Source organism: Dendrobates tinctorius, unplaced genomic scaffold, assembly GCF_039654945.1.
Source record: "Dendrobates tinctorius isolate UK_male_01 unplaced genomic scaffold, ASM3965494v1 ptg000011l, whole genome shotgun sequence".
Classification (NCBI taxonomy): Eukaryota; Metazoa; Chordata; class Amphibia; order Anura; family Dendrobatidae; genus Dendrobates; species Dendrobates tinctorius.
In genome coordinates, this window is record NW_027361679.1 from 29,012,610 (window position 1) to 29,028,406 (window position 15,797).

At 37.2% G+C, this 15,797-nt stretch overlaps 1 protein-coding gene across 1 annotated transcript in view; it reads right to left on the minus strand.

Moving 5' to 3' along the window:
• Positions 1 to 15,797, minus strand: part of NPFFR2 (neuropeptide FF receptor 2) — a 311,043-nt gene that overhangs the window by 67,651 nt on the left and 227,595 nt on the right. Inside the window, exons 2-3 of the mRNA XM_073590523.1 lie at positions 13,102 to 13,430; positions 1,835 to 1,934 (exon numbers count right to left, since the gene is read on the minus strand). Of these exons, the coding sequence (XP_073446624.1) occupies positions 1,835 to 1,934; positions 13,102 to 13,423 (422 nt within the window). The 5' untranslated portion in view covers positions 13,424 to 13,430. The remainder of the gene's footprint in view (positions 1 to 1,834; positions 1,935 to 13,101; positions 13,431 to 15,797) is intronic.

Below are 15,797 nucleotides of genomic sequence, written 5' to 3' on the forward strand. Positions count from 1 at the left end.
AAGTGTGCGAGTCGTTGCTCCTTCCGAAAGCCCCAATGTCCACCGCCACAAACCGGGAGTCAGCATCCGCTATTGCCATAAGGACTGTGGAAAAGTACCTGTTATAATTGAAGAACTCGGAGCCACTTCTTGCTGGTTTCGTGATTCGGATGTGCTTCCCATCCACGGCTCCTAGGCAGTTTGGAAAATTGCAGAGTTCCCAAAATTTTTCAGCTATTTGAAGCCACTTTTCGGTGGTGGGTAAGGGCAGATACTCCGGACAGAGAACTTCACACAGAGCCCTGCAGGTGTCGGCAACTATCCCGGATAAAGTGGAGATTCCCAGCCGGTACTGGAAATGCAGGGATGACAGACTCTCTCCAGTTGCCAGGAACCTGTCAATAAAAAAAAAAAAAAAAATTATATTTCTGTCTAGGGTATAAATAAAAACCCTGGAAATCAAAAGTACATGGCATATCTGTTTTGCATGATTTTTAAATAAAATATAGCAGAAAAACATTTTGCAAAGAATTTTGATTAGTAAATGAGAAAATCCAATGAGAAAAAAAAATTAGGGAAAAAAAAAGGTTCACTAAAAATGAAGCAACAAAATATTACCCCAAAAAAAAACAAAACATTTTTTAAAAATCCAAATTAATTTAGGCACAACATTACACTCCATAAGGTGACGAGCAGTTTCAGTAAAAATGATGCAAAAAATTATTAACCAAAAACCAAAAATGTTAAAAAAAATAATTTATAAAAAACCCAAACAATTTAGGCACAACATTACATACCATAAGGTGCCGAACAGTTTCTCTAAAAATGATGCAAAAAAATATTACCCAAAAAAAATTTTTTATAAAAAAACACCAAAAATTAAAAAAAAAATAAAAATAAATAAATTTAGGCAAAAAATTACATACCGTAAGGTGACCAGGAACCTTTCTTCTGGAGGAATGGCACGCCGAAGCTGAGTGTCCCATCTCCGGATGATACCTTCAACCATTCCCAGCAAGTCCATGAAGCTCTCCTGGGACATCCGGATATAGTCTCCAAATTTCTGCGGGTTGACCTGGAGCTCGGTGTACAGCGTGTGATACGCTCCACTGCTTTCCCGGACTTCTATTATCGGATGCCTCCAAAAGCGACGCCGCTGCCATCTCTGGTGTCTCTCCCTCTCCCGCTGGCAAGCAAAGGCATACGCCTGAGACATCGCGATGTCAAGATCAAGCTTGAAATGGAAATTATCCATACGCATATCCATCATATCCACTGGCAAAGCAGCAAAATGTGAGGAATTCTGCTGTACAAGGTCTATATAAAGACACTCCCACTGTTGTCCCATTTGTCCCATTGGTGAACTCTCTCTTGTTTGTTAAAAACAGTTTTTGAAATATCACACCTAAAAATGCATGCGCGTGAAAAACGCATGCGCAAGCCAAAAACGCATGAAAAACGCAAGCAACGCTGCGGTTTTTTAACGCATCAGCGTTCGCTTGCCGTAAAAAAAAACCGCAGCGTTGCTTGCGTTTTTCATGCGTTTTTCTTGCGCACGATGCGCTGCGCAAAAAAGCGCCAATGTGAAACTAGCCTTACATAGCAAAAATCTGCTGACAAATTCACTTTAATACTGTATCATCCAAAAACAGCTCTTTAGAGTCTAAATAAATGTAGTTATATATTTTTAACATGCATTTTCAGGCTTTCCTTAAAAAAAATTGACCAAACAGGATTATACAATATAATTGTCTTTTTTGTGCATTTTACATGAATTTCTTAAATGTAACAAGTAAAGAAAAATTTAAGACACCTGTCATAGAGATTTATAGATGTTGATTTGAAAATAACTCACCTGTCTACAGCTATCGCCACCAATGTGAAAACAGAGGCAGAAACAGAAATTCCTTGAACCATTCCACTCATTTTACATATTGTATTTCCAAAAGGCCAACCTTGGAAGACAGAAAAAATGACACTAATGCTTTGGGCTATTACTGCAGATTAAATTTTCAACTGAAAATCAGACACATATATGAGGTGAGATTCACACATGCATTACAGGGTTAAGGACTTTTTCATAATAAACATTTTGCACTAAAACTTCAAGCCTATTATTTCAAAGAATGTAAATAACATTTTAATAAAGCTAGAATTTGTATTATTGTTTCCATTTTCATTAAATGCTTTGAAAACACTTTGTGTTGATACAAGGTGATATAAAACAATAAAGATTGTTATTAAACAGCTTGATACATACACTCCCTGACAGAAGTTATGTCGCTTATCCATGTTATGTAAATAAAAGCTTATAACCTGACGTTAAATTCATCCATTGGTTGTATAAATTATTCTTCTGAAAGCTGAAACCCTCCGAAATGTGGTTTAGGTTAAGAAAATAAATTGGCATCAATGCAGAAATATTGATCATTTAATGGACACAGAATGGTCAGATTTTGGCAAGACAAAAGTTTTGTTGCGCGGTCATATAATGCACCCAATCCTAGTTTACATCCTCACCTGTGCTCAGTAAATGATTGGTTAATTTGTGGGTTTGTATAAAAAGAAACCCAGCACCCCAGATCTTCACTTGAGCTGCAACTTAAGCTCTGACAACATGCCAAAAATCCACCCTGCGACCAAAGCCTGGATTATCAAGACGCTGAAGACCAGAGCCACTGCAGAGGTGACTGGCACCTTTAATGTGTCTCAGTGTCAAGTACAAAGAATTAAAAAAAGATTTGAAGAGACTGGAGATGTGTTTGACAAGCCCAGGTTCGGCAGACCCCGCAAGACAACTGCTCAGGAGGAATGTTTGTTGGTTAGAAAATCGAAAGCAAGCCCCTCTTCCACTTCAGCAGAGCTCCAACAGGCCTGGTCACCTCAAGTCCCTGTGTCAACTAGAACAGTTTGTAGGATTCTGTCTCGTAATGGCCTCCATGGTCGAATCAGTGCACAGAAGCCAGCACTAAACAAATAAAAAACCGTGTGGCATTTGCAAATTCCCACAGCCTGCTAAACAGATGGACACTGGAAAAGTGGCAGAAGGCGGATTCCTCTGATGAATCTTCAGTAGAATTACACCACAGCCGCCGTAAATACTGCAGGAGACCTACTGGAGCCCGTATGGATCCAAAATACACCCAGAAAACAGTTAAATTTGGTGGTGGAAAGATCATGGTCTGGGGTTACATTCAGCATGGGGGTGTGCGAAACATTTGCAAGGTGGAAGGCAATATCAATAGCCTAAAATATCAAGAAGTATTAGCTACCTCTTATATTCCAAATCATAAAAGGGGTCAAATTCAGCAGCAGGATGGTGCTCCATCTCATACATCCTTCTCTACAACAAAGTTCCTCCAGGAAAAAAAGATCAAGTTGCTCAAGAACAGGCCAGCCCAGTCACCAGACATGAACATCATTGAGCATGTTTGGGGTAGGATGATAGAGGAAGCTTGGAAGACAAAACCAAAGAATCTAGATGAACTCTGGGAGGCATGTAAGACTGCATTCATTGCTATTCTTCATTAAGAAATTGTATGAATCATTGTTGAACCGCATGGATGCAGTCCTTCAAGCTCATGGAAGTCACACAAAATATTAAATACGACTCTAATAGTACCACAACTTCATTCACCAATGTTATGCAACATATATTTGTATTTTAAGTTAATTATTTGTTTAAATATCACATTACTTCTGTGGCTGACAAAACTTTTGTCTTGCCAAAATCTGACCATTCTGTGTCCATTAAATGATCAATATTTCTGCATTGATGCCAATTTATTTGCTTAACCTAAACCACATTTCGGAGGGTTTCAGCTTTCAAAAGAATAATTTATACAACCAATGAATGAATTTAATGTCAGGTTATAAGCTTTTATTTACATAACATGGATAAGCGACATAACTTCTGTGTATATGATAGTTCATAAGATGGGATTGTGGGACAACCCTTTTAACATGAATACTAGCATAAAAATCATTACCGTATTTTTTTTTAAAAAGGTGGTAATATTAAACTTTAGATTGCCTGATTCATGTAAATGTAGTACTTTGCCTAATTAACATCATTTCTACAAGTGGTATTGACTCCTTCCCAACATGCGCTGTGTATATATATATATATATATATATATATATATAAGGCACCACGGGAGCAGCGTTCCTGCAAATTGCTGTATATATATATATATATATATATGGTGCCATGATCGTAAAATGCTCATGCTGATCGCAGCTGCAATAAAATGCTAGTATCAGCTCTATATGAGCTGAAACTCTGCAGCAATGCCCATGTGCTAGCATGTTATCAAAATTACCAATGTAAATAAAAATGGTATCTCTGCAAACCTCATCTTGTCCCACAAAAACAAACTACAATACAGCTCCATCAGTGGAAAAATAAAAAAAAGTTATAGCTCTCAGAATAAAGTGATGCAAAAGTAATAATTTTTTTCTTTAAAATAGTTTTATTATGAAAAAGCTCAAAAACATAAAAAATGTGGTATCGCTGTAATCGTACTGACCCGAAGAATTATGTAGCCTTATGAATTTTACCACACGTGGAATGGCTTAAATAAAACTCCAAAAAATAATTACTGAATTGCTGGGTTTGTTTATTCTGTCACCCAAAAATCGAAATAGAAAGCGATCGAAAATGTCATGTGCCCAAAAACGGTACCAATTAAAATGTCAACTAGTCTCACGAAAAACAAGATGTCATATGACTGAGTCAGCTGAAATATGGAAAAATTCTAGCTATCAAAATATGGTGATGCAAAAACTTACGATAAAAAGCATATTTTAGTGTCTGACAGCAGCCAAACATAAAAATGTGATATAAATTTGATATTGCTATAATCACAGGCACCAGAAGAATTAAGTTGTCTAATCGCTTATACTGCATGAGAAATGGCGCAAAAAAACAAATAAAACCAATTCCTCACCTGCTGTTGATTTGTTCATTCTGCTTTTCAAAGATCACAGTAAGTCTCCCCTCACATTTATACTGGGTTCAGTGTTGCTGAGTGTTTGCACCAGAATTTCCATGTAAATCTCTGATATATGTTTTTTCAGATGGAACCCCTGATGGAAGGTACTCTACAATGAGGCAAATGGAGGCACAGTGGGCGCTGTCTGGCCAGTTATGATCCGGTGGTGTCTGTTTTTTCAGGCGTGCATAAAAGCGCAATCTGCCACAGTTATGTACATTTCTAAAAAGAAGGACACAGCTGAGCAGAGGCCAGATGGAGTCCAGAGTAACTCTGCTACTGAATTATATAAAAATTGATCCATCGGGGTTTCAGCTGAATCACGTCACTCAGAGATTTAGATGGAAAACGAGATTTAAGTGATCATGGTAGAACGCCGGATAAATGTAATCCCAAAAATTATGTAAAATGTCCCGAACAAAAGCTTCAACTCAATCCACAAAAAAAGCAAGTTTCCACTCAACTGTGTCATATGTTAATGGAAATATAGGGGCTTCCATAATATTAGTAGTACAAAGTCTATGGAAAAGTGCTATAGCTCTCCACCCCAAAAAGAAATTCAGCAATTTCTGCACTTACGAATCCGAATGCCCCCTCCCTTCTGAGACCCACAGTGTGCCTATACCACATTTAGCAACCACATGACTGGTATTTATGACAGTCCACCTAATTTACAGTTGCACGTCTCAAGGAACAGGAGCTGGCCACCACAACATACTGAGTACCACAGCGTACTGGGCACTACAACACACTGGGCACAACAATTGTAGTTTGCAATTTTAACTCAGCAATATCCACTTCTGCTTGTATCTGGAAAACACCCAAGGAGTCAAAATTTTCACTACACCTGTAGATAAATTATCAAAGAGGAATAATTTCCAAAATGGGATCACTTGATGGGGATTCTGTTCTTCTAGCACTTAAGGGTTCTGTATATGGAGTCCACAAACTATTCTAGCAAAATGCGTGCTCCAGGAAGAAAAGAACATTTCGTCCCTCCCGAGCCTCACCTAAGCAATACTGTACAGCCACATATGGGTTATTCCCAAATTTAGCAGAAATTGGGGAACAAATTTTGGTCCCATTTTTACCCATTTCCCAGTGTAAAAAATGTAAAATCTGGGGCAAAAACTCAATTTTGGTGGTAAAAATTTAATTATTTTTTCTTCACTGCCCAATGTTGTACAATTCTGTGATCCACCTGTGGTGTCAATATGATCAATTCACCCATAGATGAATTAATTAAGATGTGTAGTTTGTAAAATTTAGTCGCTTAACGGGGTTTCTGTTGCTCTGGCACCTCAGATGCTCTACTTAACATGGTACCCTTCAACCAGTCCAACAAAATAACAAGGAATAAAAGGTTGAAGGAAATAAATTGCATGTTCCTGGTGCTGTCTGGGAAAAAGTGAAAAGTTGCCTCGAGTCTGAGGATCTTTGGGTGTAGCTGAATTGAGCTGCTTGGGGAAAATTGTAAAAACCAGGAATTGAAGCTCATGGGAGATAATTTGCATATTCCTGGTGCAGTCTAGGCAGAGTGAACAGTTGAAACGAGTCTGAGGATCTTTGGGTGCAGCTGGATCAAGCTGCTTGGAGGAAATCGTCAAATCTTTATGGCGATTCCACAGAAATTCATTTTGTTTCACATGGAGGAGATTACCCATATGGTGTGGTGCAATGTTTGCTATATGTTTACAGACTAGCCTGAGGAAAAGGCAAACTTTACAGTACTTGCTAGAAATGCAAACTTGTGACTCTGCTAGAGGAAAAGGCGCAAAGTCTTCTGGAGAGAAAAGCTACACTGAAGATCATCGAAGAAGATGAGGATTTCCTTGACAGAGTAGAAGAATCTCTTCAGAATGTTGCAAGAGAAGTGCTTCTGCAGAAGCTAATGACAGAGTAGAAAAAACTATTTTGAATGTTCAAAGAGAAGCACATTTCAATGTACTGGCAGAAGAAGAGAAATGGAAGCAAGTGATCCAGAGAAGCAGGAGGATGAGGATGCAGTCAGCACCCATAGTGCTGAAAAACTGCTACTAAACTCTCTTGCAGGACAAGTATGAAGATGTACATCAAACAACCCAGGAACAAATCAGAAGCCTCTTGAAGGGAGAAAAAGTAGCGCTGTAGTGAAGAAGAAAAGGAGAGTGGTGGTCATGAGGGATTTCCTACTGAAAGGAAAAGAAGCTGCTATCTGCCTACCAGACATTACCTCACAGGAAATGTGCTGTCTTCCTGATGTTCAAATCAAAGATGTGTCTGCTTGAGTATCAAGACACTTTAGGGCTACAGATGACTTCTCAAGTCTACTAATACACATAGGATTAAATAACACAGCAAAAAAAGACCTGGAAACTATATGCAGAGACTTTGTAGACTGAGGCCGGAAAGTCAAGGAACTGGGAACGCAGGTCGTCTTCTCATCTATCCTCCCAGTGGATGCACATGGATCAAAGAGATTGAACAGGATTCTACAGGTGAAAAATTTGCTACAACTATGGTGCCATGAGCAGCATTTTGAGTTTCTTGAATATTGAGTTGAATTACCTTTGTGACAGACTACTTGCTAGACATGGGTTGCATCTTACAAAAACAGGAAAACACTTATTTGATAGACATCTTGCTACATTCATCAGAAGTGCTTTAAACTAGAGCAACATGGGATGAGAAATATATGGCCAGGAAAAAATATACAGGCAATTAATTCTTTTGATAACCCTGCTATTGGAAGAGGAGATAAAGAACAAAAATAACAAATTCTCTATGAAAATAGAGAAGCAAGAGAAACCGACTTCAAACTAAAATCTGTCTGTACAAATGCACAGAGCATGGGGAGAAAACAATGAGAATTGAAGTTGCTAGCACAGGAAGAGGGATATGATATCATAGGCATCACTGAAACTTGATGGGATGATACACATGATTGGAATAATAACCTTGAAAGCTACATCTTATTTATTATAAATAGGATTGATAAGAGGGGCGGAGGTGTTGCATTGTGTGTTAGGAAAATGTATTTCTTCACAGAGAGAGGAGGAAAACCAGCAAGGACTGAGACTTTAAGGTTGGACTTCAGAAAGGCAGATACTAATGGACTCAGAAAGAGGGCAGTAAAAGTCCAATGGATGGATGTTCTAAACGACAGAAATGTCCAAGAACGATGGGAGATTTTGCTAAATGAAATTCTCACTGCACATTTGGTAACGATCCTGAAAAGAAGGAAGAATTGCAAGTATTTAAACAGACCAAGATGGATGAACGTAGAATTTAATCACTTGTTAAAAAGGAAAAAAAAATGTATATTAAATGGAAAGAGGGGAAGCATATCTAAAGAAAAATAGAATGCTGTCTGTAGAAAATGCAGGACAATTGTTAGAAAAGCTAAAGCCAGTAATGAAGTGAGACTTGCACGGGAGACCAAAAACAATAAAAAAGGATTTTTGGGGTATGTCAAAAGCAAAAAAAAGGATTTTTACAGGGTAAAAAGGGTTAAGTTGTCAAAAATGATGCTGAGAAGTGAACTTTTAAATTCTATTTTGCATCTGTGTTCTCTTAGAAAGCAATTGTAACATCAACTGATCTTCGTGGTTTCATCGAAGGAATAAATGAATCCACACTATCTATAAACAGAGAGATGGTGAAGGAACACTTAGCTAATTTAAATTAATTTAAATCTCCTGGTCCAGATGAGTAACATCCTAAGATACTGAAAGAGAAATGATACTTCTTGGATATCCTAAGGTACTGAAAGTGATAGCAGAGAAAATTTCAGTATCACTAACCAGAATCTTTGAAAAATCCTGGAGAACAGGAGAAGTCCCAGAAGACTGGAGACTGACAAATGTTGTCCCTATTTTCAAAAAAGGAAAGAAGATGGAGCAAGGAAATTGCATGCTTCTATGCCAGGACAGATCTTTGAATAAATTATTAAACAACATGTATATATGTACTTGGATAACAGCATGGGTTTGTAGCAAACAAGTCAGGCCAAACTAATCTAATTTCCTTCTATGATGAAATCACTGATGATATAGTATATATCAACTTCAGCAAAGCATTTGATAAAGTATCTCATACTATCCTTATTGAAGAAATGACCAAGTATGGGATTGACAAGGCTACAGTTAGATAAATACATAACTGGCTAAGTGATCATACTCAAAAGAGTGATAATAAATGGTTGCACATCCAATAGGAAGAGTATTTTGAGTGGGGTATCACAAGGCTCTGTCCTGGCCCCAGTATTGTTCAACAATTTTATAAATGATCTAGTTAAGGGAACTGAAGGTAAACTGATCAAATTTGCAGATGATGCAAAGCAAGGAGGGATAGCAAACAGTAAAGAAGACAGAGAAAGGATTCAGAAGGGTATAGATACAATGAAAAATAGGCAGCAACTAATAAAATGTTATTTTATATGGAGAAATGCAAGATTCTACATCTGGAAAGAAAAATGAAAATTACATCTACAGAATGGGAGGAATAGAACTAAGCAACAGCACATGTTAAAAAGACTTGGGTATACTAATAGATCACAGACTGCACGAGGAGAGATGGGTGGACTCCTGGATGTTCGGGTTCGGCCAGTTACAAAAAGTTCAGGTTTGGGTAACAGAACAGAACCCAAACCCGAACCCATTCACTTGAATTGGGGGGCCCGAACATCCAGTGTTTGCCATGCTGTCATGTGCATGACAGCGAAGCAAACACCGCTTCTGATCGGCAGTGACATCATCCCCGCCGGTAAGAGAGCCACGGTTCCACACTGTCAAAAGACAGCATGAGCACTCAGCTGTAATCAGAGGTATAAAATTTACCTCCGGTCACTGGTGTCAGCTGATGGGACTACTGATCACATCATCTGACACCTGCTGATGCTAATTACAGTGGGAGCAGGAGCGGCAGATGGGAGTATTCATCAGCTGCTTCTGCGCTATAAATAAATAATTAAAAAAAAAATGGCATGGGTTCACCTGTATTTTTGCTAACCAGCCAGGCAAAACTCACAGCTGGGGGCAGCAACCCTCAGCTGTCAGCTTCAGCAAAGCTATTTATCAAGAATAGAGGGGTCCCCATGCTGTTTTTTATAATTATTTAAATAATTTAAAAAACAGCATGGGGTCCCACATTTTTGACAACTAGCCCTGCTAAAGCACACAGCTGGAGGCTAGAATTCTCAGGCTGGTAAGGGGCCCTGTAGCGGGGTGACAGTTGGGGGGTTGATGTCACCTTTGTATTGTCCGGTGGCATCAAGCCCCAAGTTTAGATTAGTAATGGAGAGGCATCAATAAGACACCTATTCATTACTAATCCCATAGTCACATTGTAAGAAAACACAGGCAGTTTCTGTAATAGCTTACGCTTTTCTTTACTTTACTACTAACCATGAGAAAGAAAGGATGTTGCTGATCATAAGACCTTAAACAATTCTCAGTGACACTGGAGATGAAAAAAGACTGACTACCATGGTACAAGGTGTGATAATTCGCGAGATGTTATAGCTGCAGGGCATCATGCAGAGGACCATAGGGCAATGCAAAATGACCTTCTCTTTGCTTCAGCAGTGTAGAAAATGGTGCCAGGCAAGTTTTTTTTTCCGAGACGTGAATTGAATCTCAAAATATTCGAATTTGTGTGAAACTGAGAAGTTCAGGAAATTCAACTTGAATTCGATCCACTGTGGATCGATCTGCTCATCTCTAATGTTCTCTTTTTCCTTTTAAAATTCTAAGTCTTTCCTAAAAGCTTTGCACTGTGACCTTCATTCTACTAGGAGAAACGGTTAAGTCATTCAGTGTCTGTGGAACATCTGGTGGAAAGTTATGCGGCATTTATGGAATTCTCAATTCCATATCAGGCTACTTTTTCAAAATGGGCTCTAAGAAACATAGAGTAGCGCATACACATAGGATAAAACTGGAATTAAATGGTTGATTTTGACCATAATTAATGAATTGGCTGATTTGACGAAATGAAGAATTCTCTTGACCAATGACCAACTAAAAAAAAATTGTAGTCACTCAAAGCACTATTATAATATTAGCCGATCTAGCCAGTGATGTATTTGAACAAATGATCATTCAGTTTTCCAATGAAAAATCATAAGCCTATTTTCATCTAATGTTTACAGGGTCCTTAAACCATAATAATTGCTGTTCCTATAATATAATTTAGATGTCTGCCGGATGAAAATGTTTTCATAGTAGAGATTAAAGAACAATCCTCTGCTAGATACTCTGCGTTTTTCTCAGTAAGTAAAAAAGGATCAGGCATGTTGATATCCAATATGCCAGACTTTTCTTTACTCTGTCGTTAGGGAGACACTGGTCACCACAATAAACATCAGCTTGGTTAGCCAGTTGGTTTGGATAACATTCATCAATTGTGGCCACTTTAGGGCTAATAATAAAGGACAGTCAGTATAGAATTGTCTTGCTCCAAGTGAAGAAATTCATGATATCATTGTATTCTATTCAGCATTTCAATTCTGATAGACAAGAACACTTAATCACTTTTAGAGCTGGATTTTGAGTATCATAATAGTTTTCAAACAACGAATGGCGCTGTATATTTTCTGCATCTTCACTTTCTTTTCTCAGTTTACACTTCTTCCTTTAATCAGCAGGTGGAGATTTAATTATAATCTTTGTGCTGATGACACCCATCTTCTCATCCTCTCTTTTTGACTAACAACACCAGCTATCTCCAGCTGCCTCTTCCTCACTGTCAATGTTGACTCATGAAAGCCTGAAGTTGTAATTTCCATTGTAGATAAGATTGCTTTAATAATTGCTGTATTGGATTAATTGCATTGACTTCTTGGTTATTGATTAACATGCTATAAATGTAACTGACTGATTTACTCCATAGAGCCTTTATTGTTCACATGTAATCAATGAAATAAAGTATTATAGCTCCAAACCAACGTTGTCATTGGACTAGTTGTAAAAATTGGTGCTAATAATCCTATCAACAGGTTTTTGCTACCTCATCCGAAAGCAACATAATATAGTAAAAGAGACTCTGATTCAAATGATGTATCACAATTCCTGCACCCATTAAACCAACAGAGTTTTTAGTTGTATATAGCAGAGCTGAGGAAGCTAACCCCACTGACATTACAAATCCCAGTGTACAATATCTATGAACATTGAACTACTTGTCAGAGGTGGGAGTGTAGTCAGACCAGGGCTCATGTGAGAACCAGTTCTGGCAATGATAATGTCCTAGTGTTAAAACCTTCATTGTAAGTAATTGTCACATCGTCAAAATGTGTTTTAGCCCCTATCTCTTGCTGTCTTCAAATTACATAGCGAAAACCTGCTGACCGATTCCAGTTAATCACCAAAGCCTACAAAATTTAAAAATAAAATTGTAGCTATTAATTCTGGATCATTATATATGCGAGCCACACTCTCGATGTAATATTTGTACACTCCTTTCATTATAATCAGTGTAAGTTAGTTGGCAATTACTCAATGAAGGAGCAAAAGACTAGCTCGTTGTTTGAAATTATTTTTAAGTTTGAAAAATCATTGTGTAAATAGGACATGCACTACTGAGATTGACACTCTATGCACACAGAGGTATTACAGAAAATGTGATGCTCATTGGTTGAATCATGTAGCCAATTGATATTTTTTTAATAATTGTCATCGGCTTATGTAAATCCAAAGCCAAAGTCAGATTACAAAAAAATAAATTATTTTTTCTGAGACGAAAGGAATGAGAAGTTTAAATTCAAACTTCTGGATACTTCTATCCAGCGCCATCATCTAGCAAGAGGGACACACTACTACATTAGACCCCATAAATTGGCAGGTTCAGTCTGCTTCAATCTATTTTGATTGAGCATCAAGTTTTAAGAAAAGATGAAGTGCATCCCCCAGAGACACAGTAAAATAACAGGGGAAATACACACCAAGTTTAACTGTGTGTATGTCATTACATTTCTTATTAGATTGTCATTTGTCAATAAATTTCATGCACATTGCTGACCCGATTTGAAAATATATATATTTTATAATTTGATTTTGGTGTTTTTTTTTTATTAACTATTCCTTTAATAATCTTTTTGTGTATGTATAACATTATGTAATACATCAGTAACAGAAAGCATTGGTCATACCTGCGATGATGTTATCTAGCAAAGTTGTAGGCATACAGAAGATTCCAACCAGCAAATCACTGACCGCAAGATTCAGGATGAAGAGATTAGTAATAGTTCTCATATGCTTGCTACTGAGAACAATGAAGCACACCACTCCATTGCCTACCATGCATAAGATAAAGATGAGTAAGTATGAGATAATGAACACCGCCGCCACAGAGGGCCGGTGAAGATAATAATCTACGTAAGTTATGTTTTCTTCTGTATAAGCCTGCATCCTGTTGATGGTTTTCTTAGGAGTCCATAGCAAAGATACATTGATGTCCATTTTTTCATTCATGGTTATCCTTAAAGAGAAAGAGAAGGAAATGAGTTGTAAATAAAGATAGCATTTGATGTATTCTATATATCACAGAATTTCAGAATATTCAAAAACTCTAAAATTTAGTTTCAGTAAAACAAAAAAGATACTTAAAGGCACTGTCCGACGTGGGCCAATTAGATGTCCTTGGCTTCTCTCATATCACTTGGCTTCTCTCAGTTCACTTGTATTGAGAGAAGCCATGCAAACCGCATTTTTGCAGCCAAGTGACCGCCAGCTCTCACTAGCAATATCGGTAAATCCTGACACTGCACAATGTCAGGATTCAGAAGTCCACAGTCAAGTATTGTGACTGCAAACCTTTATGGGAAGACAGGCGTAAGCCCTTCAAATATTCATACTATTCTGCGTGTTTTAGCAGGTCAGTTTGTCGTAAACTTCAAAGTACTTACTATGTGAAAGGCTTTGACATTTTTTCTGCCAGGAATTAAAGATCCTTCCCTTTTTAGCAAAAGCAATGTCTAATTTTAGCAGTTTGTCCATGTTTTGGTATGATAATGACACAGCTAATGGGATCAAAAGTGTAATTTTACATGTATTGGATTAGTGCCAAAGAGCGACCTAACACTTCCATGTGAAAACTGCATGCTCAGAGGATTGCTATTTTCAAGGTTGACATAGCTAATTATGCAGGTTATGACCAATTTGTGTGAAAATATATGTCATGCTATAAATAACACAACTGGCAATTTTCAGGTCAATGCTGAGACCGGCATGTTGATGAGCATTTTTCAAGCAGCTCTTCTTTACAAGGCTCAAAGCTATCAAATGTAAAACAATTATCCTACTCTGTATTGATCTAATTAGCGACACTGTTAACTGACTCTAGTAATCAATTGGAAAGAACCATAAAAAATTACCTTAAAATGGGTTTCCATCTGAATTTGGAAACACCGAGTTCGGCAATGATCTAGCCAACACCACAGAGTGGCTGGGGATTCATACTATAAGTAAACTTTAATTTTTAATTTTAGAGCATGCATAATTTAAAAAAAGGATGGACAACCCCTTGTGTTTTTCTGTTTGCAATTTAATAATAGTTTTTTTTTTGGCATCGATTCAGCAGTTCTACACAAATTTGCCCTATTAACATTTTTTTTTTTTTTAAAGAAGGTATGTTCATTACAAAAATGGAAAAAAAAAAACATTGAGTTGCTTTCTTCCATACACTATTGATTTTTTTTGTTTTGAATTTACAAAAATACTTATACTTAATAGAATTCTCTGTAGTCTTTTTTTTTACTAGTCAAACGACATTCCTCCCCATGAATATTTTAAATTCATTTGTGTGTTATATATTTAGAATTTGATTAGTACCTAATACTGTGATTTAACATAAATAAAGAATTCATTAGCAAGTAGTTTATTTCCAAACTTTATTATTATATACGATAATTTCACTGATTATTTCTAGCAGGAGATGTCAGGGAGAAAGAAAGTATAAGTACAATCTAACCGCACACAGCTTTTTAGTTACTAGCTTTTTGGTAATTAAATTTATGTTATTAAGCGAAGTAAAAAAAGAAATAGAAATGGAAAAAAACAAACAAAACAGAAAGGATGTCTACTGTATATTAGAAAATACATGTATAGTAGCTGAACTGAAACTGTATACTAAGCTTAATGTCAGAAAAGGCAAAGAAGTGGCTGCTTTAGAAATCACGCTGAAGACTTTAGAACACAGAAAGATAAGTGATTATTGAATGTGACTAAGAGGTGACAGACATAATACTCCCTGCTTACTGTTTTCATTCTGTACAATCCAGGACTTGGACATAAAGTGCTGAACAGCAGCAGACAGTGACACTTTTCAAGTCTATATTTATAGGAATTTATTCCCCATTCAAGAACCTTGACTATTAGAAAGAGATGAGTGGATACAAAAAATAATATCTTTTACTGGAGTGTCTTGCAAGTCCATTCATTACACACCCAGACAACTATTTTAAAAGGCCTGTGCACAATGCTCCATTTGTCCTTTGGTGGCTGTGCTGAATAGAAAGTGAACACCTGCTGGATTCACTCACGGAGTATAGCATTTATTTGCATCACCCTCCAATAAAGATGATTGCCTTTTTTGAAATTTGAATTTAACAACTTCAACAATTTTCCCAAATGTTGACCAGCATGCAATTGCCCAGAAAATTAAAACCCTGTCATGGGCAGCCCATTCTCCAGACCTGAACCCCATTGAAAACCTCTGGAATGAAATCAAGAGGATGATGAATAGTCACAAGCCATCTAACAAAGAAGAACTGCTTAAATTTTTGCGCCAGAAGCATATATATATATATATATAGATAGATAGATATATATATATAGTACCTATAAA